This window comes from Culicoides brevitarsis, chromosome 2 (genome assembly GCF_036172545.1).
Source record: "Culicoides brevitarsis isolate CSIRO-B50_1 chromosome 2, AGI_CSIRO_Cbre_v1, whole genome shotgun sequence".
Lineage (NCBI taxonomy): Eukaryota > Metazoa > Arthropoda > Insecta > Diptera > Ceratopogonidae > Culicoides > Culicoides brevitarsis.
The window spans coordinates 14,852,432-14,879,695 of NC_087086.1; the positions used below are offsets into that span (position 1 = coordinate 14,852,432).

General features: G+C 28.4%; 1 protein-coding gene across 2 annotated transcripts; it reads right to left on the reverse strand.

The window, feature by feature from the left end:
* Positions 1–231: 231 nt before the first annotated feature.
* LOC134832587 (uncharacterized) lies at positions 232–25,383 on the reverse strand. Of its 2 annotated transcripts, none has more exons than XM_063846665.1 (5): positions 23,806–25,383; positions 3,158–3,311; positions 2,885–3,093; positions 707–966; positions 232–646 (listed from the first exon to the last, which is right to left on the reverse strand). In XM_063846665.1, exons 1-5 carry the CDS (start codon positions 24,532–24,534, stop codon positions 511–513), a joined length of 1,488 nt encoding a protein of 495 aa, XP_063702735.1. In that variant the 5' UTR covers positions 24,535–25,383; the 3' UTR covers positions 232–510. The 2 variants fall into 2 exon arrangements, with proteins under 2 accessions (XP_063702735.1, XP_063702734.1); XM_063846664.1 differs by having other exon boundaries at positions 2,885–3,096.
* Between the last annotated feature and the right edge of the window lie 1,881 nt (positions 25,384–27,264).

Sequence of the window (27,264 nt, forward strand, 5' to 3'; positions counted from 1 at the left end):
TCTTATTTTATAATATATTTTTCTTTTTAATTGTTTTCCTAAATTTTATCAGTAATTTATCTCTTAACTTTAGTAAAAATATACAAACTTATGTTTAATAATAAACGAAAAGATAAAAAAATTACTATTTAAAAAAAATCAAAAAAATATATAAATATTATTCGAAATTTTTTTTATACAAAAATTATGCGATCTCCATTACTGAGGTAACATTTTGCTAAATAATTTTCATTTTTTTTTTTATTTTTTCTACAATTAAAAATTTTTTGACTAATGAAAATGAAGAGAAAAATTAGGTTAGTAAGTAGATATTGCGATAAATTATATAAATAAACATCAAAATAATATAAAATTATTTAATAAAAAATTAATATGGCTGTGTTTTTTCTTGCATTTTTTGTATAAAATACATTTTAAAAAAAAATAATAATAATTAATAGTTTACAAAAAATAGTGGATTTTTTCTTAAATTTAATTAATAAATTTTCAATTCTAATATCTTAAAAGCTACTAATATAAATGATGATGCTGTTTTGCGCCCGATAATGCATCAAATTTCTCCTCCCTTCGCGGACATCGGCCTTCATGTGTGATATAATGACCATAGTCACAATGAGGTCGCTTACAAATGCCACGAGAAATGCAACTAAAAAATATTAAAAGGTAAAATTTTGAGAGATTTTTAAAATTGAAATTAATCACAAACCTTCTTTCTTCCATGCTAAAATGCTCCTGCCCTTTGCGGATCATCTGGCACTCGTGCGACAAACATTCGCATTTGCAGTCTCCGTTATCTTCTAATACTTCGGTGAAGATACGTGGGCACTGGCACTGCTTTGGTCGCGTAATGGGTGCCGGTGCAGCTCTCGATGACGCTACGACAGACTTGAGAACACAATGGCACGACGTGTGATTCTCAAAAGATTCGAAAATTTGTCGACTTGTTCCATTTAAAGGGAAATTCACCTAAAAATCGAGAGAAAAAAAAACTATAATTGGAATGATGTTGTGCGAAGAATGAAAGGAAAGTAAAAAAGGTAAAATATAATGAGGTAGACACGAAAATAATGTTAAAAAATTAATAGGTGAAAAAAAAGATAAAAGCGATTTGTGGGCGTCAACTCATCATCATTGTTCAATACTTGATATTTTTAGAAGTCAGACACGGAGAACATGCATTTTAACTTTAGTTTGTTATTTTCGACTTATGACATGTTTGTAAACTTAGAGATTAAAAATCGTGATAACAAAAAATTATATTTTTGATTGACTTATTGGATCATCTTTTTTTCTCTCTAAAATTGTCAGAATATATCAATAAGAATCGGTTCAGTAATTATTTAAAAAAAATTTGTTTAAATAGAAATTTTAGGCTGTTACAATTTTTTGTTTAAGCACCCTTTTGAATTTTAAAATTAATCACCATGATAAATAAATATGGAGTGATGTCAGGATGTAGAGCCTAGATGAAGACATTGAGTCATAGACGAACTTAAAAAATCTTTGGTAAGTGAAAAAATTTATAATTTACTTTTAAAATTCGTGACCGGACATTTTGTCTACTAATTATATATTTATTAATATTTTTATGCTAAACGCACCTCAAGCTAATGTTTATTGAAGAAATCGCCTCCGTGACAAATGTCGAAGCTCTAACCAATCTTCCTCAAAGGACGGGTTCAGCGGAACATCAACCGAATCCAGAACGGCAATTTTTTATAATAACGAGAAAGTCAGAATGAAGAAAAATGCTTGAACAAGAGGAATGTACAGCGAAAGGATCGCAAGCTTATGGTGAGATTACTTTTTTTTGCTAAATGAAGCAATTTACTACCCCAGCCTGCCAAAGACATTAATGTGATTTTAATCATTGGAAAAATAAAGTAGAGAGGTAAATAAAGCAATACGCCGTTGGAGGTTGGCATTCCATGTTCTAGAAAACGTGACAAGCTATCAAATCAAAATGACACAAATAATTTTTAAAAGTGAAACAATGAGCAAAGTTTTTCTTCATAATTTCATTTTACAAATACGATTTGTGCAAGAATGTATGATCGAATTGTTGGTTCCTTAAAAGGAATAGTGATTTTAGAATATACCAAGGTCATAGGTTTCCCAAGTCCATAAGTGGAAGATATACAATTTTACAAATCTTTTCTATTCATCAATAATGTAGTAGGGCTTTTAAGATTTAAAAAAAATTAAAGCTGAAAATTATGTAGAATATTATTTCAACTATATTAAATTGCTGAATTTTAATTTACGTAAAATACTTGAAAAAAGCCATCAAGCCAAATATGAAATTCTAAGTTTTATCTACATTCTAGATTCGTTTGCTTTTAGAACTTTTAGAAATTTGGATCGGCCTAATTGAAACACAAAAACAAATAAAAACCAACATTAAATATTTCACCTCACCGAACAAAAGACAACGATTGTAAATAAAACACGTCTCTTTTTTCCATATTAAAAATAAAAATTTAAACGTCATAAATTCTCAAGTCAAATTTCATCATCTTAGATAAATACTACTCAAATGTAGCTAGTAGTAACAATAATAGGAGCACGCAAGATAAAACTTTGTAAGTATGTCCGTCTGGGTTGCATTGTCTTTAAAAGCTTTAAAAATTTAGGCGTACCCTTTGAATGCACTTCTTAAACACTTAAGTAGTTGTTCACTGAAAAAAAATCACTGAATGAACAACAAATAGAAGAAACGACGAGAGATAACCCGAAAAGATAAGCAAAGAGATGAAGAGGAGTTCATTGTATTGTCTTCAGTTTTTTTTTGCCGCTCATTTCTGGTAGTTTTTTGTGTATCATTTTTGTTGAAGATAAAGTCGAAAGTAGTAGGCACGGAGAAAGATCCAACGATAAGACTTACCATGAATGCAAGCTCAATCCATTCTTTGGTGTTTGCGACACACGTTTTGTCCACGGAAGGACAGCATGCGGTATCGTCACTACATCGATACAGGATCGTGCATCGTGGAGTGTAAAGTCTCGTAGGGTCTGTTGAGCTCGGGAATACTTGTGGTTTGGGGTCTTTGCAACGAGTTTCCATCAAGTTGCGTCGATAGTGATCTTGCCATTCTTCTACAAAGGTAAAAATTTGAACATAACCTCAATTTCGAAATTCATAGAAAATTTTCCTTACCTTTTCTACTGGCCTTTTGTGACTCCACGTGCATATTAAATTGCTTCCTCACATCTTGCCTCGTCCCGAAATTCCTAAATTTCAAATCCGTCAAGTCTCCTGGATTGTAATGCTCGTGCTGCGGCGGATCATTCTGTATCTGTCGTGTATCTTGCTGCAATTAAATTCAAAAGATGTTAAATGACGATTAGTTTAAAATATTTTTCAAAGGTGTTGCTCTGTGTAAAGAAGAAGTGCTTTTTGGAATCTAATCAACATATCATCAAGTTACAAATTTTTCTTATATTGTCAATTAATCATTAGGTTGGTGTCGCACGACAAAAGGTTTTGAAGGTGAATCTGTATTTATCTACAATAAATACAAATTTAAATGATGATGAAGATCATAAAGGTGGATTAAAAAATCCACCTACTCTAACTGAGGAAGTTGTCATTGAAAAAATGTCTTCAGTTCTCACAGAAAAGAAGAATCTTGATCGGAAGTGCAATGATTCACGATAAATTCCAACTGAATTCTTTTGAACAGGCATGTCTTGGAGTGCACAATTACATGTTTGTTGAATTAATGAATTATTAAATACATAAATACGCTGATAAATTCATGATTTGGGCCCTTCGTGATTTGAATATATTTTTATCTAGTTGGCCGTGACATAAATTAATTTTTTATTTTCTTCATAATTCAATAAATAAAAATATGTTTTTCTCGCAGGGTATTAAGAACTACTGCTTAGTTTTTCTGACAAATTATTTATTTACAAACCAGAGTTTTTTTTTTGTAACATTTTGGTGACAAATGACGTGAAACAGGTTCACGAACTTCACCTCATCAACATAAATTTTTGTTTTAATTTCAAAAATAACAGAACATTCTTTGTTTGTTTATTTTTGAAAAAAAATAATTTAAATGTCTCGAACTAAGCCAAGCTAATCATTGTTAAAGTCGTCTGCTTATTAATTTTTAATAACTGACCTAAAAATATAACCAAAGGACAAACATTTGTATTTTTTATGGTGAGTGAGTAATTACTACTTAAATTTGCTACCTATGTAATTTGTTTGAACATGTGTTTAACTCTTTTTTTTATGGATTAAAGGTGACACTGACACCGTCGCGTTTTATTTATGATAATTAATTACATGACAAAATAGGATAACCTACGAACGAGTTGAATGCTGGTCTCGTGGGAGAAAGAGTTGTTTTTTTTTTCAATTTTTTATTAGCATAAGTAGTGGAATGTTTTGACACATGAACAGCAGGATCGAGTAAATAAAAGAGGTACAAAGGCTTGTCAATCCTGAGCTAGAAATAATTGACGTTTATACACTCCCTCGTTATAAGGTAAGTTGTAATTTTAATAAAGCATTTCATTCACGTATTTCATGCAAATTAATAGGCATTAACCTTTGGTGCATTTCTGTTCCGTGTATGAGTTGAACTGGTTTCTTTGGAAGATTTGAGGTAAGATTTTTAATTTTTATCAATAAGTTTGACATTTTTTATTACTTATAGAATCTGGACCAGAAGACGTTGAAGACAACGCGGAGGAAAACATCTCTTCAAAATAACTTAATTTTTCAAATGAAAAATTCTTAAGAACGTTAGCCATTTTTGGAAATGTTAATGGACCAAAAGTTCAAAAAAAAATTATTCAGAATCTATAAATGCTTTCAAAAAAGCGAACATTTCCATATCACCAAAAATACATGTATTGTTTTCCCATGTCGAAGTTTTTGTTAAGAGATTTTGGACTTGGTTTTTTTTCGAACAAGCATCAGAAGCGATTTATCAAAATTTTAAGGAACACATCATACAAAATTTTCATATGTTTGATTACACGATACGACAGAAACAGGAATAAATTAAAGCGGCGGGTCAATTCAATTTTAAATATTAATTGTCTCACCTTACCTGTATTATGAGACTGAAGTCTTTTAATTTATTTTCAAATAGAGTGGGGTTAGCTGTTCCTTATCCTGTTATATCCATAAAAAGTTCAGAGCTCTCCAGTTCTCTGATTTCTCACCAATGCGGTGGACAGGCGTAGGTCAATTACTTTAAATTGTGTTAAAATGTTCTTTGTAAGGATCACCAATTATTGTAATGTGTGTTTTTATATAAATATTTATTTTAATTTTAATTATTAAATTTACAATTTATTTTAAACTAATTTTTAATGTTATTATTTTCACGACCTCCGTACGACTGACTGTTTTTTAGTTTTTGCAATAATAATTATAATTAAAAATATTTTTTTAAATTAAAATTTTACAAAATGAATAAGAAAAAGTACTTTTGAATTATTCAATTTAATTTAATTATTTGATTAATTAAAATAAATTTAATTTTAGTAATTCAATAATTTAAATTAATTAATTTGGTTTTAAATTAAATAATTCAAAAATACATAATATTAATAGGTAATTATTTTTTACTTCATATTTTTTTTTAATTCACAAAAAATTTAATTAAATTAATTTTTTTATATTTTTTTTTAATTTAAAAAAAAATTTGAATTATTTTATTTAGTTTATAATTTAAAACTTAATTATTAAAATTATTTAATTAATTTAAAAAAAATAAATTGTATTAAACTAAATTTTTTAATTTAAAACAATAATTAAGATTTTTCAAACTTAAAAGTTCATAAAAAAATTTGTCCTCTAATATTCAAAGGTCACGGGAGTTCATTAATTTTTTTTTTTTTGTAAAAAATTTCATGACACACCATGTTCTGTTTTCCAAAAAATATCAATCAACGAAGCGTATGTTTCAATCTAAATTACAACAAAAAATTGATAAAGTTGTTACAAAATGCATCAAATGCAACTATGTAAAAAAACTAATTTTGTTTTTATTAATTTTTATTGTAATGGATTAAGAAATACTTTATCTAATTAGTTCCAAATTCAAGAAATGCATTTCTTTTGTTCCATCCGGTACCAAACAAAAAATGAATAAATTTTTATGAATCCAATAAAAGTACTTAGCTCGCTTCTTTTCGTAGATTAGCTTGTTAGTTGGTAAAGTTTTTTTTTTTTTGAAGAAATGCTAACGAACAATGTATCGATTCAAACGAAAGTAAAGTAAAGTAAGTGAATGATGGATTACTGTGTGACCACTATGGGTTAGTTGCACTCCATAAAATGCATCGATATTATAAATTACTGTAAGTAATAATAATAGTTATATTATAGTGGAATCGCGTGATGAAAGCCGCTTTTATGACGCATTCTTTCTTTTTGTTTCTTTCCTTTTAAATCATTTTAACTTCATAACATGTTAACTATGCCCAACTAATATCAACCCATTAAATTTATAACGTGCTCAAAAAAGTTAAGGAAAGAAATTTCTTTCTTTTTTATTATTAGGGAAGTGAAAATGTCTCATGCCTTTTTCGACATTAGAAGCGAACGTTGCAATGAAGCAGTTACGGTCTGATTGATTGAAAAAAGAAACATTTCAATTTACATTTTAATACTAAAATAAACAATAAACAAAGAAGCGCCACAAATTACCTCGACTCCTCCAACGCCAAAAAAAATCATCAAAAGAGACTCATTGAACATCACAACATAAAATATAATTTGTTTATTTATTTATTCTTTTTTTCACAAAATAATTTATGCGAATGGCCCACATTTTCGAAAATGATTTTATTGTTGAAAAATAAAATGTTAATATGTTCCGGAATAAATTTCATGCCAAATAATGCGCGTAACATGCACTACTAAAAAGTAATTTGCATAAAAAGAGGCGATCCTTTAATTTATTTTCAGTTTTCGTGCCACATAATGTGAATTATATTTTTACACACAGCGGCTTGACCGAGTGAAGATCAAATGAAAAGTTATCTCTTTGATTTCTTTCTTATTATTATTTTCAAAATAATAAAATAAATAAATGCAACACAAAATAATGCATTGTTGTCAAACATTGTGCCATTGTTGCATACATGAGTGGAGATAATTGGTTCCGAAAAAATTTATCGAAAAAAATTTATATGGGTTGATTGTTTGTTGTCTTTACTTTGTCAGTCAGTCAGTGATGACACGCATGTAATACGCCTAAAAATGGGAAGTTAATGAGTTTTCGGTAACATAGTTGATAAATATTTATGTAAAAATTGTTCGATGTAACACTGATTTGCATTTGATGCATTTTGTAACAACTTTATCAATTTTTTGTTGTAATTTAGATTGAAACATACGCTTTGTTGATTGATAGTTTTTCAATAAAACAGAACATGGTGTGTCATAATTTTTTATCAGATTTTTTGGTTGTTTCATTGTAAATTTACTACTTTTTTAAATTATTCCAATAATGAAATCTACTAAATAAAAAAGAAAATAAATAAAGAGTTAAATTAAATCGAGCTATTCTATTATCATTAGCACTTGTAATTAAGAATTTTGTTACGTGTTTAACGATTAACTAACGGCGAAAGAAAATACATCATAGGAATCTGGTCTTAACAGTTTTTTCGCAAAATATCAAATTTAATTTCATTATTCCTTCAGCCATCAAGTACAAACAACGTAAATGAAAAAATAGTCCGAATTGCCTTCTGCAGATAAAACAGTTTCCGATTCCAAATAAAAAGTCTTCTCATCAAGTTTTATATTCTGCACTATTTTCCAAGTTTTGTCATCCTATCAAATAATACTATAAATTATTTTTTTTAAATTTATGAAAAAAGCTACTTCAAAAAAATTCTAATAGTGTTACATTAAATACTAAATATACTAAAAACTGGTAAATTGATCGAAAAATAGATGTTGACGGTTTTTCTGGCGTAGATTAAAACCGATAATAAGGATTTTCAATCAGTAATTTTGATATTTTAGGATTAATTATTTATTTATTTATAGATAGTTTTTTATTTTCGATTTATTACTTTTGGTTTACATTTTCAAGTCATTTTTTGTAAGAGTTTTCCGCATTGGCAACATTGTGTCAGTAGAAAATTCGAATTAGAAGCTTAAGATTTTTTTTATCGTGAATAAAAATTTATTTATTTATTTTTTTTGATAAACTCTCAATGAATTGAAAAATTTAACGTTTCTAAGTAGTTTTTCTCGGTTGAAATTATTTTTTGATAGACATGTAATGGCCAATGGTTTTTAACGACACTGGTCGTAGCAACCTAAAATAATTTTAATTATATTTAATTCATTAATTAATAAAATTGAAAAATTCAAAAATATTTTTTTAAAAATTACTTAAAGTAATTTATACAAAAGTTAATTTTATTTAATAAAAATTTTTACTGTAAAAATAAAAAAAAAATTAAAATTATTTTTAAAAAGTTCTACTAAACAAAATTCAATACAAATTTGTCGTCTAAGCGATGACCTACAAAAAATCCCAATTATGCAAAAATTTTAATCAAAATCCCATAAAACTAAATATTTCTCTGTATGAAGAAAATCACTCACAAAACAAATGTCTCGTGTACGTCATAAATTCAATAAATAGAAAAAAAATATTTGTAATGAGTTAACAAACATATTTTTATCGCTTCTCTAAACGTTTTATTATGATTACAACGCGCCGTCTCCAACATCTAAGTTCTCTGTTCAAAACTGTGTTGTAATAAATTTAACTTTATTCAGCATGTCGTTATTAATAAAACTAACAATATTTTTTTATGTTATTATAATTGAAATGATGTTTCATTTTAATTTCTTTTTATTCGAGTGAATTCCAACTGCTTCCAAAACTGCCTCCCCAAAAATATGTTAGACAACATTTATGGTAATGCCGTTAATGTGCAACAAAAATTAATTACGTTCCAGATTATTAATTAGATCATGAGAAGCAAATCTACATGATTTATTATGTGATGACTTTATTTTTAATAAATAAATTGAGACATGAAATTTTGTGACGTAAAATAAAAATAATATTGCAGTCACGAAATTCTTCTTTTCTTTTTTTTTCTATGAAAGCGATTGACTCATTTGCTTGGATGGCAAAATGCTTTCGCGATAAAATCGTCTCCAACGGCAATTATTGACCATAATTTAACACAGATGTTAAAAGAACCGCTCTGCTATTAGTGGCTTGGTAATCACTTCATTTTGTTTTTATTGCAAACTCGCAAATAATTTCCTTAAAAGGCAAAGTCAATCAAGTAAACTGCAGCACGTCCCAATGGTAGTAATAACCATTAAGCAGAATTTAGGTTTATCGAAAATTTAGTCAAGTGTGAAGAAAAAGATGAAGAGGAAGTGTTTGGGCGAATTTTCTTAAAAATTTTGCCTAGACGTGAGATTTTGTAGAATTATTAAGAACACATGAGGAATTTATATAAATATGTATCGAGTTAGGAGCAATCGTGACGAATGCAGAAGACGAAGAAGGTTAACACGCGTCTCGACTTGACTACAAAGCGATTATCGAGTGAATGCGCGAGTCGCTTGTTTAACGATATTGTTTAAAGAAGAACGTCAAGAAAAATGAATAACGTGCATTTTATGATCTTGTGTTTGTTCAACTTTTGAAACGTGTAGACATAAAAATTTTTCTTCTTCTCGTGTTTTTACTTCTCTAGTTGTTTGATGATTATTTGTGCATTGTTGCATTGCTGCGTCGAGTTGATGATTAATGTAATGATAGGCTCAAATAATTTACTGCATCGTTTGTCTTCGTTCTTCGGTATTGATATGTAATTGATACATTTCTTTTTGACTGGTTGTCGTTGCTTTTTGATGTTTTTGGTTTGTGATATGAACCAAATTAAACATTGAAGGTCAATTAAAGGTCAAATTGATTTTTTTACTCAAAAGTTAATGAAGTATTGATTTTTAGAGCTTTCTTATTACTAAATGTGTGACTTAAATCCTCTGAACTAAAGAATAATCGACTCATTAAGCGAAAAATGGGTCAGATTGATCCCTTGAGGAATCACATTGACCCCTCAGGAGTCAAATTGATCCCTTAAGGAATCAACCTGATCCTCTTTCGAGTTGGTCATCCGCCGATCCAAAAAGTTGAATTCTTCTAGAAATCACGTTGGTCCCTTAAGAGATCATTATGAACCCTTAAGAGGTGAATTTGATCCCTTCAAGGGGTCAGATTGACTTCTAAGGGATCAAAATGATCTCTTGAAGGATTCAACTTTTTGGGTCTGTGGATCACCAACTCGAAAGGGGATCAAGTTGATTCCTTAAAAAGATCAGATTGAACTCTCAATAAAATAAATTGATCTCTTAAGGGATAAAAAATTTCCTTAAGGGATCAATTTGACTCCAGAGGGTCAATGTGATCCCTTGAGGGATCAATCTAAACCGTTTTTGCCCATAGAGTTGTGAGGTATGGTTTTATAAATGAAACTTGGTTTTTCAAAATTAATATTTATAATATTTATTGAAACTAATTTTTATTGATGTCATTAGTATTGCGACCGTAGAGTGACTGAAGAAATTATTTGTTTTTGAAAATTGAAAATTAAGAATTTTTACTTCAAATTTTCAAATAATCACAAACAGAAATTTTCCTTTCTCAAATCGGTCCCACAAGAAACTACAAAATTCCCTCTATTCTAAACCACAAATTGCTTTATTTTTACGTTAAATTCCTTATTGATTCGCAATTTATAACATAATAATCATTACTATGATAATCACGAGTACTTCAACGTAACGGAACAGAATACCTAAGAATTGACGACAAAAAATATGCTCATTACTTTGTTCTCTGTTGTGACTTTTTTTTTCTTCGTTTATCCAAGGTACATACGTTAACGATCGGAGTTGCTGACATGGATCATGTTGAGCGTGTTATTGATTCATCTTCTCATGTCGATGTCGAACAACGAATATATGTTACGTGTCAACACACACTAAAATAAACAAATTGACGGTTGATGCTCAAAGTATGTGTCTTCTTATGCAATTTCGAGACAGCGATGCGTCGACATGCAGACTCGTAACAAAAAAAAAAGATCGAGTAATTATTAGTTTGGTTAAGTTCTGAGGCGATGGGTAACCTTACGGATTTCAACGATTTTTTATTAACGTCGCACATCAATCAGCGTGTCATCAATTGCCTTTGAAACGATCAATAATGTCTTGGCATTTGCATGATTTTTTCTAGTCAAGATTTTTTTTTCTGCAGAAGTTGGTTTTTTAATGCAGTTTTTGTGCATTATTTGTTCAGTTTTCAAGGTTTCGAATTTTTTTTATATTTTATGAATTTTATTAAAATTTTTAAAAATAAGATTCAAATTTTTAATCTGAAACATTTTTAAAAATAATTCAGAAAAAAAATATATAATAAATTAATTTAATTTTTTAATTAATAATTAATTTATTTAAATGTTTTAATTTTATGTTTTAATTCAATAATAAAATTTTAATAATTAATTCAATATTTTTAATTTAATTTAAGTTTTTTCAAAAATGTTTCATAAATTTAAAATATTATTAAAAAAATTTTTTAAATTAATTTTTTTTAAAGTTTTTAAACTTATAATTGATTTAATTTCTATTAATTAAAAAAAAAAATATTTTTTATTCTTGAAATTTTTTAGATAGCTTCTAAAAGTTAAATTACAAAAGTTTTAAATTTCATTTTCAAAATTTTTACTGATTATAATGGTACATTAATTTAAATAAAAATTTTAATTAATCAGATTGAATTAAAATTTTAATAAAAAAAATTATTTAAATTAATTAATAAAATTCAATTAATATTTTAATATTTTTTTTTTATATTTTTAGACAAACCTATAATTTTCTCAATGCATTTTCGTTACATTTGCTCATGTTAAAATATTTGACATTATTTTATGTTGTAATTATGTTGTGTGGTTACAACCTTGAATGCACTATGAGAACAAAATACCACACAAAAAATGTCTCTACTTTCTTCATTTGTTCAATTTCGATGCATTGCGGTTTAAAAATAAGATCTTCTATCCCGCCGCAGATAGAAGCATGACATACGCAGTGCGATAAAACACCACTTTACATGTTTTCAAAAAATAAAAAAAAAGTGTTTCTTTTGTAGAACACACACACACTAGAGCATACCCTTTGTTGACAGAAACATTTCATTATCATGATACAGATGTTAAAAAATATTTTAATGTCGCGACTTAGAACAATGTTTTTATCTGTTCGGTGCTTGAGAAAGGAAGTTACTTGAAAAAATGAAATTTTTTCATAAAAAAACTTGTTTTAAAACACCTTCGTCCGAGATTAAAACTACTGAGTCAGCTTGAAATTGGAAAAACAAGATAATAACTGATAATGAAATTAAACATAAACATGTTCAAGTTTGTACACAGAAGCATAATAATTTCTTGTATCATACTGGAACACATGAGAAAAGCATAAAAGACGTTCACTTGGTTGACTCACGTATATCGCGCGACTTTGTTATGTCATTATTAACATTTTTGTTCGACAAAAATTTTCTTTTTGTTCTTTATGCGGCTCTTTAAGCACTCAACAATCCTTGTAATTGTTTCGTTTTTTTTCTCTCTCTTTTGCGTTTTGTTTTGTCACATACTTGGCTTGATTAATCGCTTGTGACAAATGAAAGAGATTGGAGAATGTAATTGTCCTTTTCACGATTTTTTTTTTCGTTTCATTTCGTTGACAGCTCACCGGTTTTACCGTTTTTTACTTCATTTCAAGTAAAGTACCTGTTTTAAATTTTTTATGTGAAATCATGACGCGACGATCAAAAAATTATAACTTTATTATTATACTGAAGTAGTAGTTTTTAATATAAAAATAATAATACAGCAACCCACTTCATTTCTGAATTTATGATAATTTTATATGGACATAAAAATATACGATTATGTTCACACCTAATTTACTTTTTTTGAACATTTATGAAGTCACTCGATTTATGTTTTCTCATTGACTTGATTAACGATGTTCGATTTATTTTTAGGAAGTTTCATAATCGTAGGAAGCCAATACGAATTGCATTTCAGAAGCGTGTCAAATAAATGTCAGAAACATATTTCCAGGAGTGTCAAATTGTAAAGACAAAGTGATCGGTCATAAATAATTTTGCTTGCTGCACATTTATTGTCATTATTAATTATTACTTTTATTATTATTGACCTCATCAATTTATGGGCATTTTTATGCAAATCGATGACTAAATAGTAGAAACTTGTTTTTTCAAGTTGCAATTCTCCGGTTATTTTTAATTTATTTTATTTCACTTGGTCCTTAAAGATTATTAGCAACATAAAGCTGAGCTCATATTTGCTTACTTACAACATTTATCAATTCAGTGTCAATTAGTCAAATGACTTGGACATACAAATTACACAAGCATTTGTTTCAAGCATTTTTTTTTTGTTTTGCTGAGAGACTTTTAGTCACTGTTTTCGTTGCATTTGAATAACAAAGAAAACGCAAGTGTAAAAAATTGCACGGGATTCTGATAAAAAAAAAGTTTTAAAAGGTAATGGGAAATATGTTTGGACCACTAAAGCGTATTTTACAGTATTTTATAATATTTTAGTTATTTGGGTAAGATATATTTCTTTTTAGTAAATTTAACAGAATGTTTTTCTTTTTCTCATTTCAGGTTCCAAATAGACTATTTCAAAGAAAAGGACACTAACTTATTTATTCTGATACCAAGAAGTTGTGGTATTGATGGATCATCTCGTTTGTGGACAGCAATTTTTGGCGAAGCAAAATGCGGTATTTGATACAAAAAAAGAAAAAATAATCAATGAAAAAAAATTAAAAAAAATTTAGATTGAAAGCAAAGTTGAATCCTTTGAAACAAGAAACATTTTAGAGCCATTTCTTCAAAGTCTTTTGACATTGAAGTGGACCTCCTTCCCCATGCCTTCGTCAAACTTAACTAATCAAATGTAACACTTTCATTTAACTTTTTGGCGAAAAACAAAAACCAATGAACAAGAATCTTAAAATGGAAGAAAATGGAGAATCTTAGAATGGGTTTAAAGTATTTTCGGGGACAAGTATACAGAAAAGGAAGCGGAACATATGTAATTAGATTAGAAATTTGAGCACAAGACATACTTCTGTGATGTGTTATCTTGTTCAGAGCCAACTCATGAGCTCGAAAACTTATAATTAATCTAAATTTCTGGAATCTAGAAACAATTGATTAAATGCAATATAAGGAAAATTAATTTTAAACGACAAAGGTCTTTTACCAAGTATTTATTACAGTAGAAAGCTCCAACAGTCATAGCTTCGAAACAAGAAACTACTAAGAATTTTGATATTTTTAATTGTAGTGTTGTATGGATGCCCTACTTTAAATGTGACTTGTATCGTTTCGAATCCATTCAAAAGCAGTTTTTGTTGTTCTGCTTGCGTGAATTTGGGTGGCAGGATCCATTCAAACTGCACCGTTTGAATCTTCTCAACATGACGACTATTGAGGACCGCTTCCGAATAAATTACGTCACTTTCACTCATGACATACTGAGGTCCAATATTTTGTCGAGCGTCATAAAAATAAATTCGTTGAAAGGACATATTTTAGAAATCCGAGACCACTTCAACAAACAACTACAACAAGAAAATACTTTGATAATGCCCCCATCGTACGTTTGTTCTCAACTCACGGACAGACGTACCTTAAAAAGTTCTTAAAATCTTTCGAAATGCTCTTGAAAATCATTAAACATAAAGTAACTAAAAAAATAATGTGAGCAATAAATTGCATGTATTAGCATTAATCATTGTATCTCGAAGCAAAAGCAATTTTTTAATGTATCTCAAACGTCATTAAATTTTCCCAAGTAGAATTCTCTCAACAGTGATTCAGATAAGCAATAGCTAGAAGTGTCTATAAATTCTCTTCTACTTTCGTCATCAATATAGTTGATGTTTTATTTTTGCTCTTCACGCAAATAATGCAAATATCCATAAATTAGCTGACATAATATGTCAATCACATGAAATAGAACAAGAATTTAATCAGCTCGCAATAATTCTTTTGATAACTCGTTCCCGAAAGGAATTTATCTGATCTGATGTGTGTTTTTTTTCTACTCCTCCATAATTATATTGGATGTGACTAGCAGGTGAACTAGATTAGTAAATTGGAAATAAAACAAGCAAATAATTTACATTGACATGCAATACAATATACAAATATTCGATTGGTTTTCGTTAGACAGGATTATTTTTTTTATGTTTTATTGCAATAATGCGCAACGAACATGACACAACATTTCCGGCCTAACTCACTCGCGGGGCGTTACAACCTAATAAAATAAATGTGCATGCCAAATTTTCATGCTTGTAATAAAATGAAATTACACTTTAAGACAACAACCAAAAACCAATAACTTTTTTTTTCTCTCGTTTTACTTTTTTTTTCGCAGAGAGAGACCAGGTTAAGTCATTCAACGATGTTGGATGTGAGACGATGCGATATGGTCTGGTTGCATGTCGCTGTCGTAAAATATTATGTTGTTTCGCTGTTCGAATTCGATAATAATAAGTACACGAATATTATTATTCATCTGAGAGATCTGCATAAAATATTTATGTTGCTTTTTGACGCACACACCCATCCACTTGGGGACTCGCATGTTTTATGTCCAGTTTTTCACTAAGATGATATCTTTTCGTTTTTTTTTTATTTTTTGAAAAGAAAGTCATCTTTTACATAAATTTTCATGAAGAACCGTTAATTGAGTTTCGCACTACTTTCATTTCGCATCACACGAAAAAAATCTGGGGTGACGAAATACACACTTTTCCTTGTGGTTGATAAATTTTCATAATTATTATTGTTAACTCATGCGGTAAAAAGCAGAGGTGTATATAGTTAGCAGGTCTCGTTAAAAAAAAGTAAAAAATTATTTTATGATAAATTTTATTATTTTCTTTTGATTTAAGTTTTGGGTATTTTATGGGCGATAAAAGTTTGACCAAAATCATAAAATTTTGTAAAATTTTTTGAAAAATTATGAAACTTAAAAATTAATAAAAAAAAAAATCACTAAACTAAATTTCTTTTCTTATTTTTGATATTGTTTTTTTTTTGTAAATTAAAATTTTTTAATAATTTTTTTTTTTTTTTTTTTAAATTTTAATAACTATTTTAAACCAAAATTTTTCATTTTTTTCCAATTTTTAATTTTTTTGCAAAAAAAAAAATTTCTAGAATTTTCCTGCTATCAATTTTTAAAAATAGTGCGCCTCTGGTAAAAATTTAGAAAGAAAATTTAAGACACAAAACGCATTTTAACTATTTTTAAACACTTTGTAACACATATCAGTGTCTCGCAAAACCGCTGCCTGCAAATAAATGCAACGAGAAAAATAGAAATAAATTGTATGTAATAAATGTCTGAAGCTGCGCATGCAACCGGGATTAGATTATGTCTCTCATTCTCTGACTAATCTCGCGCAATATTTGCACGTCGAATACTTTATTTTATTAAGATATTTACACTTGTCGCCAGAATCAACACAGAAATTACGTAAATTTTCGCAAAATGTAATAATAATGGGTTACTTAAAATAAACTTCACTTGACTCATAGTTTCGTGAATGCGTCTTTTAAAAGTAGTTCGACATCTGAGACGATGTTCTGTCAAATATTTTTACGCCGTAAATTGATTGGCATTGACCCTTTTACCGCAACTATCTCCGGCAACAATTTAGTAGTAGATGAAATTAAAACAAATAACGGTTTAAACTCACAACATGAAGCAACAATATTTTTTGAGATATTAAATGATTAATGCGAACCTTTTCTAAAAAAAAAACAGTTTCTAACAAGAAAGCACATTGAATGACCTGCATCAAAGGGAGTGCGTTAACCTTTAAATTCATCATCTGTTTGTTTATGTGAATCGGATGTGAATATGTGGCTGGATTGGAAATACCGAGTAATTGCATGCGATCAGCAAACCAGACCTTGACTTCGCATGAAATAAGTTCACTATCAACCACCTTGAGCCATGCTGGATTAATAAAAGATCTCTAATTGAGATGTTTACTATTTATTTATACAGGCAAGTCATTATTAACTATTACTGCATGCATCGGCATCACAAGCAGCATCAGCATATAAATACCAATTAAATCATAATTTATATCTTTTACTAAGTAGAAAAATTTATTGCAAAATATATTGCCTCCTGCTAAATTGTTGCCGCTATTATTACCTGATTTCATTTATTTCATGAACAAATTGCCAATAAATTAATTAACAAATCTGGCAAATTGATTGATAGAGATCAACTGATTGAAATTTGTTTGTGTTTGCTTAGTCATTAATTAAAGGCAGAGATGGTTAACGTTTAGAACTTCATGGAGCTTCATTTTGTTTGGATTGGAAATCAGGTAAGTTTTTTAAAATTTCGAAAAAAATTTAAAAATTTTGAGTATAAGCCCTGGTTTGAGCTATTTTTTTTTTATTTATTGCAACAACAGGTTTAAAACCCTTGGCTACATAAAAACTAATTTTCATTTGGGGCGAAAAAGCCATTGGAGAATCCGCCGGCATAAAAAACCCATCTTTTCAAAAAACATTTATTCATAGTGTTTCGACATCCTTCTCAGAGTAAAGGTCCTGCATCCTTCTTGCGACGGCCACCGCTAATCAAAATAATCGAGCTAATCAAACTTATGAATCCATAAACTTACTAAAAAAAATTCAGTTTAAATTTTCATAGGTGTTTGAAAGTTCATAACCTTTTTTTTGAAGCTTTGACAATATTAAGTCTCTTCAAATATAATTAACTAAATATTGTTACTTTTTCACGACATGTCACACCCGCCACTGACTCCGGAGTTTATCAATTAAAAACCTATTCAACTTCTCAAACAAACACACACTTGACTAGCTCTTGACATTGTTATCTATCAATCATCATTCACCACATAGTCGGTACATGTTCCTTTCAAATGTGCGCGCGGCTCTCAATTAATTGATAGTCAGACGACTAAAAAAAGATTTAATTATCGTCTCTTATTTTTCCATTTATTTGCATGTGTGTTTTCATACTGCATCGAGGCATTGATTGTCGTAAATTGGGAGGGATTGATAAATTGTAATCTCGTGAGTCATTTGACTTTCAAAAAATTTTTCGTTAACTGAATGATTTGTGGGTGGTTCATCTAACAACAAAATATTGCATGCAATTTTCTTTTGTTAGGTGCACCTCGCAGCGAAACGGCATTCTTTTGAATATTATTCATCGCCAAATGAATTCCAAGTGTTCTTTTTTTTCACTCTTTCAATTAACTTTCTTCGCGAATTTGCATTTTTATTCATTATGATTTCTAGTTGATTTTCATGTAAATTGAGAATCAGCAGTCAATATTTAGACTTGCACTTGTATCGAATTTAAATTGATATGAAATTAACATGCGTTTAATTAATGTTTGTTTAAAAGCGTGTGTGTGGTCCGGAAATTTCGATTAATTGTGGGCCATTCTTCTTTAATTGTTAAAAATTGATGTTTCGGAACAAAATATTTTTTCGCGGGACACAAAGGTAAGATTTTTTTTATAATTTAAAGTAATTTATCTAAAATTTCAGTTTTTTTTTGCATTCCATAGGTACTCAAAGCTGCTTTGTATCAATGTAAAGAAAATTCAAAATGTTTCATGGAAGACGAAATGCTACAAGTTCTATTATCTCAGCAAAGACAAAGAACGGAAGACAAAGATTTAAGCAAATGTATTTCGAGAACTTGGAGATTAATGGTTTGCTTTTTACCTCTAGTAAAGTTGTCTCGTCAACTCCAATCAAATCTTCACTGAGATCCGTTAGCAGATTTGCGCAGGAATCATCGACAAAACCCTCCTCGCGCCCTCCTTGACGTTCAATTTAAGTATTTTGATGTCTTTGGTCGTCCTGATGAAGGAAAGTGGATGACGGCAATCAACGACGAACTCGTATCTCCCAACGAAAATGGAACTTGGCTGTATACGAAATTTCGGCATGTCAAAATTTTGAGCCTCGTCCCCGATTTTCTGATAGAACGTGTCAAAAAACAAGCTCTGCTAAATTTTGGCTAGTCCGTAGAGTAAATATTCATAGGGCAAGGGCTCTGAAGTTTTCCAATATTAGAGTACTTTCGGAAGATAGTCTGTGTGAAAAAGAACGCATAACGAGCGAAATGAGTGACTTTGTACGGGATGTCGGATCCCAAAATGAGTTTGTGTGAAGGAAATGCCGGTTTTATGATTGCGTTTGATCTGTTACCGTGTAAACGGCGTGTGTGCAAAATTTTGGAGTATGAACCTTCAGATTAAAATGATTTCCCAAATTTACTACTCAGTGGATGGATTGGAAACCTTTATAGTTTATTACAATGAGTAAGACTTAATGAAACGTGACCATATTCGTTTACGACAAAATACTTAGAACTAAGTTACATCATAATTGGATAAGGTCGGAGCCTAGTCTATAGCATACTTAGTCTTTAACTTTTCAAATTGACAAAATTGACATTTACATGCATTCAATTTAACATTTTTAGATTTTTTTGTTGTCTTTTTCAAGATCAAAATAAACGTCTTTCTTCATGAAATTTCTTCTGCGAGACATCAACTTTTCACAATCTCAAATAGGGAATGAGAACCTGTCTGTCAGAAAAACACCAACGCGCGCCGTTCAATAGGGCATTAAATAATTTGCAAAAAAAAACTGTTTATTCTCTCTTCTTCTGTCGACTTATTAATCGCCAGACTGACTCATAATAATAGTTTTACGACTCCATCATAGAACGATAATAATAAAATTGAAAGACGACTCTCTGTGTCAGTGTGTCACAAATGCAGCAAGCAAGCAATTGAAAGATAAGATTTCCCCTAAAATTAAGTAGTAACTTCCATTTAACAACAATAAAAAAAAAGTATTCACAAAAACTAGGGAATGCCAAATAATCTGATAACGTAAAATATTTTCGTTTTTAGGGTTCTTCTCTCTTATCAGATTAATGATTTCATTTCACTCCAAAACGAATAAAAAAAACTATTTCTGTAGAATGACGCGTCGTCGTTCGTTTAGATTAAATTCCGAAGCATGTACGACTTACGACTGACTGATAACGGAAACGTGAATCAGTTGAAGTGAAATGAGTCAAATCATGATTAATTACTAAAGTGGCGTCTTTCAATGTTGTTAGGTCAAATCGGAGGCCCTTTTATGGGAAAAATTGTTTCAAAGAAAGATGAAACCTGAGTCGCATTGTACCTTTCATTGATATTTATAGTTTTTTGATGAATTAAAAAAAATGCCATGAATGACGTGTTATATTTCTAATCGAATCGATTATATTCATATACGTGCCTTTTATTTCAAACTGTCATCGATAATTTGAAATATTTATTGTGGTATTATTTCATTTCTTGTTGTTATGTTTAGATTACGAAATGTAAATAAAAAAGGCTTGAGTATTGACTGTTGGTCATGAAATGCGCTACTGTTTCTATACTTTGTTATTTATGTTAAATATTTGCAGAAGAACTTTTTTTTCATTTATTTCGTATCACGACACGGCATCGAACGTGAATTAAATTCTCATGAATTAATTCGCGTTAGTTCCACCTCTCAAGCGATATTTCTGTGCAATTCTTTTTTGTAGAACAAACCATGACAATGGATGGTCTTGGACACCCGCAGACCGATAGGAGGCAATTTTTTTTTTCATTACCAATTCATTCACGGTCTTTCGTAGTCTAGGGAAAAAATGCATTTTGCAGGTCAATGTGCTAAGTGTGGTTGCTTCGATGTAGAGGAGGTAGTAAAATTTAAAGCATTTCTTTTGATGCATTTTATATTGTTACTTGCAAAAGCATAAAATATGAGAATTATCTTAAAAATTTAAATGTAAATGTTGTGTCTTGAGGCAGATTTTCATCCGCGCGCAAATACCGCGGAACCGAATTCGAAGGTGAATGTGTTAGGCAGGGATAGTTTTGAAAGGTTTTTGTCCTTTGAACGAGGAAATTTATATTTTTTATCAAAAAATTAATTTTTAATTTTTTGAAAAATTTTATTAAAATAAATTTAAATTCATAACTAAAATTATTTAAATTGAATAAATTAATTAAATATTAAATAAAAAATTAATTAAATAAAAAAAAAAAAATAAAATAAATTAAATTAAATTAATTAAAAATAATTAAATTATAATTATTTCAATTTAATTAATTAAATAAAATTAGGTACTAATTAAAAAGTAAGAATATTTAAAATTAAAAAATTAAATTAAATTAAAAATATTTGTTTAAAATTATTTTTCTAAACAAAAAAATTAAACAAAAATTAATTTAAAAAATTAAAATGTTGAAAAAAAATTTTTTTTATCAGAAAAAAAAAATTAAAGCTCATTCATTTTTCAAAAAATTCTTTAAAAAATAAAAACGATAAAAATTGTAAAGATTATAAAATTTTCTAATAAAATCGTGAAAGGATGCCAATTCAAATGCCTCACAGGTGAAACAATAGAAATCCATAAGTAAGTCAAGTAACTGTTAAAAAATTCTCTTTCTACTTCTTCTAATCCAACTTTAGGTTTTTTTAATCCCACAAAACCGACTGTCATGTGAACGTGCCAAAATCCCGTCAAAATATGTCGATTTTAAATTAAAATTCTTTTTAATTAAACAACATGACTCAAAATCAATAAAATTTGCATAATTCAACATGAAAGCATTTGGCAATTTAAATTGACTTGCATTCCCATAAAATCGACCAAAAAATGTGTAAAAACACTATCAGGCCTCAGCACAGACATTCCAATCAAAATCTATACTTTATCGGGTGTTGCCAGTGTGTGACATTCATTTGATTGCACCTCCAACACTGTGTGTCGTTGCTGCATGTTTTACAAGTTTTATGGAGATTGGCGCGTTGTTTGATAAATATTTTATTGCTTTTTTAATCTTTTAATTGCGTGCAACAATAAATAAATGATGATGTCGATCCAATCCTGTGACAATATGCAGAATACAAAAAAAAAACGGTAGTGAATTGTTGTCAGATATAAATTATATTTATGTCGCTATTTAAATTTATTGAGCTTCTCTTGTGACACTTGCTTCGTGATGTGCAGGGCGAATAGTTTGTAGCAATATCAAGCGATAATTAAAATTTATTGGGTTCAAAATTACGCGTTTCTAACATTCTTTCACAAGCGTGTGATAGTTCGCTTTGAGAGAAACGATTAAAAAAATGTAAGTGAAAAATTTGCTAGACAATAGAATATTATAAAACGTTATAAAAAACCTTTTTATGATAAATTAGGACTCTACCGACTTTAGCGGATTTATTAATATTTTTTAAGCAAAAATTATTTGTTTTTTAAAAATTTTTATTTGAAGTAAATTTTTAAATTTAGAAACATTTTATCAAAAAAATATTTTTTGAGCTTTTTTTGCAGTTTTAATTTATTTAAAAAAAAATTAAATGTTTTTCATAAATTTTCAGTCTATATAAAATTTTATTAATTTTTTAAAATAATTTTTCTCCAATTTAAGAACCTTAAAAGTTTTTTTTTGAAATCTTAAAAATAGTTTTAAAAAAATATTTTTGTGATTTTTTTAAATAAAATAAATTTCAAAAATTCTGAAAAATGTCAATACTTAAAATATTTTTTTTTAATAATTTATAAATAAAAAAAATTAAATTAAAATTTAAAATAAATTTATTAATTAAATTAAATTTTTAAAATTATTTAATTTCTAAAACTAAAAATAATATAATTTTATAAATTTATTTATTTTATCAAGCTTTTTTTTTTAATTTTAATTTATTTAAAAAAAAATTAAATGTTTTTCATAAATTTTCAGTCTATATAAAATTTTATTAATTTTTTAAAAAAATTTTAAATAATTTTTCTCCAATTTAAAAACCTTAAAAGTTTTTTTTAAATCTTTAAAATAGTTTTAAAAAAATATTTTTTGTGATTTTTTTTTTAGAAATTTTTTTAGATTTTTAATTTTAAATAAAATAAATTTCAAAAATTATGAAAATTAAAATAATAACTTAAAATAATTTTTTTAATAATTTATGAATAAAAAAAATAAATAAAAATTTAAAATAAATTAATTAATTAAATTAAATTTATAAAATTATTTAATTTCTAAAATTAAAAATAATATAATTTTAAAAAAATTATTTATTTATTAATTATTTTAAAAATTATTTTAAGCAATCGGATAGACAAGCCAAAAAAAACTTTTTTTCTGAAAAAAAATTCATTAATGCAAAAAAGCTCTCAGATGCGGAATTTGCAGCAATTACTCGGTTGCCACTTTGTCTGCCGGTTATTTAATCTAATAGTTAGCATAACAGTGGCAAAAAGGGAATTCGTATGTAGGTACCAGAGACCATAACTAAATAATTATCAAAACATCGTTGAGAGAAATAATTTGAATAAATTTATCTCGTACACGCTTAGGTTTCTATGCGAACAAAAATAATATTTTAATGGCCTTAATCGTGTGATAAATGGTTATTTAGACAATATTTTGTTTACGATACATTGTTAAAAGGCAATATGGCATCAATAATTACTTTAAAATGCATTACCCTTAATTCGTCTTTGATGCTAAATAAAATTTTTGCTGTGCATTGAACCTTGAGACTTTTTCATGGCGGATGATAGAGTTGATCAGATTAGCAGAGTTAATGGAGATAAGTACATTACCTTTTTAGCTGGGACGTATTTCTCGCTGCTGCTGCCGGGTTGTCGTTCGGGCGCTAGATATCCGTTGTCATAAGTGCCTTCCTCATCTGCCTGGAAATCTGCGTCGTCGTCATATTCGACATAATCATCTTCGGAAGGAGCTTCCGTGGTTGTCGTTGTAGTCGTCGTGGTTTTGTGGAATCTTTTGCGTTTCTTGTACTGACTTATTTCCCGTACAATGTCGTCAAACGTTTTCTCCTTGGCCTTTTGATAATGACTCGACTGGATGTTGCGATGGTTCCGCGTCGATTTTTGATCGTACCGCGATTTGTTCGCCGTGTTTGGGGGTCGCTTTGTCGACGACACGTGATAATAATTCCGATTGGTGTCGTATTCGCGCGAACTGAGGAAGTTGCGAACACTCTCGATGGGACTGCGCGTCGTAAATGCCTCGGTGGCGAGTTCGTGCGGTCGCCGATGATGCTGAAGATGATGATAATTCGAATGTGTTCTATTTAAAGCGTGATGCCGGTGATGTCTTAGTGGGTGATGTGTCGTAAAGTGATTTTTATTAAAATTATTTTTATCGCCATAAAAACTGCTTGAACATAAATTTATGATCGTTAAAAAGTAAAACAAGCATAAAATTGTTGATTTTTTGCCAGTACTTCGGGAAACTAGAGTTCCCGGGTCTCGGGTCGCTGTCATCATCTTCGTCGCCGAAGAGCATGCAATAATTGATGATCTCATTTTTCGTCGCGCTGTGTGTGTTTTGATTTGGGGCTGTCACTTGTTCAAACTTTAAATAATGTTTCGAATCATTTGTTCTCGCGCTGCTTTTTGTTCATGCCGCTGAAAACATCACTTTGTATGAAATTTATACTTGAGCGCTATATACCAAGTTGATAACCTCTTGACATTTTATTAATTAAAATTTAATATTTTTTTTCGAATTGAAAAATGTATCCACGGTCGAACGTACGTAAAATCACGTTTTCAATAAAAATTTTTAATTTTTTTCACATAACTCTTGTTCTTCTTTCTCAGTCATAAATCTAATTTAAGATGTCTAAGAATGACCATTTAATTGATTTTTATTTAAGCCTCTTATGTCACTTTAAAATTTTTTGCATTCACTTTTTTTAAATTTCTTTTAAAAAATATTTTTTTTTTTTGACACAAAGTGGGGGAATCCAAATTTCCCTCTGAATTTTTTTTTATTTAAATTTCTCTGATGAATTTTCTTTTAATCTTTTAGAAAAAAAAAATTTTCACAAGTTTCGTTACACGCATAAACTATTTATTTGACACAGATGTACAAATTTTCGGTCGTAACAAGTAATAAATTATTTTTTTATAAATATTTTATGAACTGTCTTCGCATTCAAGAATTTCACTTTTTAGACAGTGTTTTAGTTTTGCGAGACTTTGAGGAAATATTTTTTTAATTTGCTGGATTTTTTCTAACACGCGTGTTTAATTTTTAATTGTTTTTTTTATTGTTTTTTTTTTCAATTAATTTTTGGATTTTAAATTATTTTTTGATTTTTTAATAAAAAAAAATATTATCGAAAAAAAATTCGTAAACGCAAGTCGCACACACGTCTGCACCGGTTAAATTTATTTTTATAACTGACAAAGAGTGATACGGCATCGAATTTTTGTGTACAAGTCTGCAGTAAACGTCGTACAGGCAATACGAGAGACATATATAATAATTTTAGTATAAAAGACACACTTTGCTTACGGAGACCGGGAATAATACGAAAAAGAGTACGAAGCAAATACAGCGATTGCATATTTCTTTCATTCTGTGGTAGAGGAGTCGTCGGTGTGCGAACATATGAGAATTATTGTGCTACATGCTTGGAACAATAACAGAGAAAAATGTTGCGTGAAGAGAGAAAGAAAGTTTCTGGTTTGAAGCTCTCTTGCCGCTTAAAATTATTTTGAATTTCGGGTGAGTTCAGTAAGTGAATGCAACGTGATTAAAATGCAGATGTAGTTGAAAGTTTTTTTATTTTCCAAAATTATGATAAAAAATATTTAAAAAAATAAAGTCAAGACAAATTAAAGTTTTTAAGAGTTTATTTTTAATTTTTGAAAATTTTAAATAATAATTTTCTTCCTTAAAAGTTTTAGTCTTATTTTTAGTTAGTTTTAAGTTTTAATTTAATCTTTATGACTCGACGATTTACGCTACACTGACGATATTTATGACGTACGGCACAAGACTATGACAACTGCGGAGAGGTGCAACTTTGTGCCGTTTGATCAGCGACAGAATGCAACGTGATTAAAATGCAGATGTAGTTGAAGGTTTTTTTATTTTCCAAAATTATGATAAAAAATATTTAAAAAAATAAAGTCAAGACAAGTCAAGCTTGAAGCTCGAATCAAAAGATCAACGAGATTTTCGAGCTTTAATAAGAATTTCTTAAGAAAATTTTATTAATAATAATTTTAGATCCTTAAAATATTTCTACTGTTACAAATAATTAGTTATATTTGTAAAATATTAAATTTAATTTTTTCAAAAAATGTTTCAGAACCTAACTTTTTCCGAAAATCCAAGGAGGGAATAATTTGATAATAGTTTTAAAATATAAAATTATTAGACTAACATAGAAAAAATTAAAAAAAAATTAAAGTTTGAAATTTGCCAAAAATTTTCAAGTTTCAAAAAATTCGTTAGACATTTTTTAAAATTTTTTTAATAATTATTTTTTTAATAATTAATGCCGCTCCAAATGAAAATCAAAAATAAAGTCCGATGCCCCATTTTAAAAGTCGAAAATCCAATGAGGCAAAATAAAAAAAAAGTTAAAAATATAACCAAAAATGACCGTTTTTTGGTGTATTTTTATAATTTTTCAAGAAAATTTTTCAATTTATTCTAATTTTTGTTTTAGAAATCATATTTTATCATAAATTTTCTTCTCTAAAAATATTTTTCATAAAATTATTAAATTTTTTTTTCAAAATTTTTTGACAGTTATTTTTTATGAAATTTTAATTTTTTACTTAAAATGATCTAAAATCAATTTTAATTTAAAAATTACAAAGAAGATAATTAAAAAAACAACAAAAATGCTGATCAACGATCAAAAATTTTTTTATTATTTTAGCCTTTCTACAACTATATTCATTATTTTTTTTATTTTATATTTAAATTTCTGTATAATTTTAAAAATTTTTATTTTTTTTTAATTAAAAATTTTGAATATAACTTGAATAAATTTCAAATTACCGCATTTTTAAGAAAAAAAATGCGGTATTATTTTAATTAAATTACCAATTTTAAAAATTAATAAAAAATATTTTTTTTTAATTTTTCGAGTCAAAATTGAAAAAAAAAAGATTTAAACTAATTATTATGTTTTCTGCCACTGGATTTATTGACTCATCCGCTCATTGAGCAAACGAAATTCCTGGCTAAACATCCCAATGTACTCTTTTTCATTTTTTGTATAGTAAAAT

Bases quoted from the DNA above. Each gene is read 5' to 3' on its own strand.
- LOC134832587 (XM_063846664.1), bottom strand. From the start codon at position 24,534: ATGAGATCATCAATTATTGCATGCTCTTCGGCGACGAAGATGATGACA. The intron at 3,312-23,805 runs GTAATGTACTTA...ATTTAATTGCAG, and splicing joins AATACGTCCCAGCTAAAAAG to CAAGATACACGACAGATACA. The intron at 3,097-3,157 runs GTAAGGAAAATT...TTACCTTTGTAG, and splicing joins ACAAAAGGCCAGTAGAAAAG to AAGAATGGCAAGATCACTAT.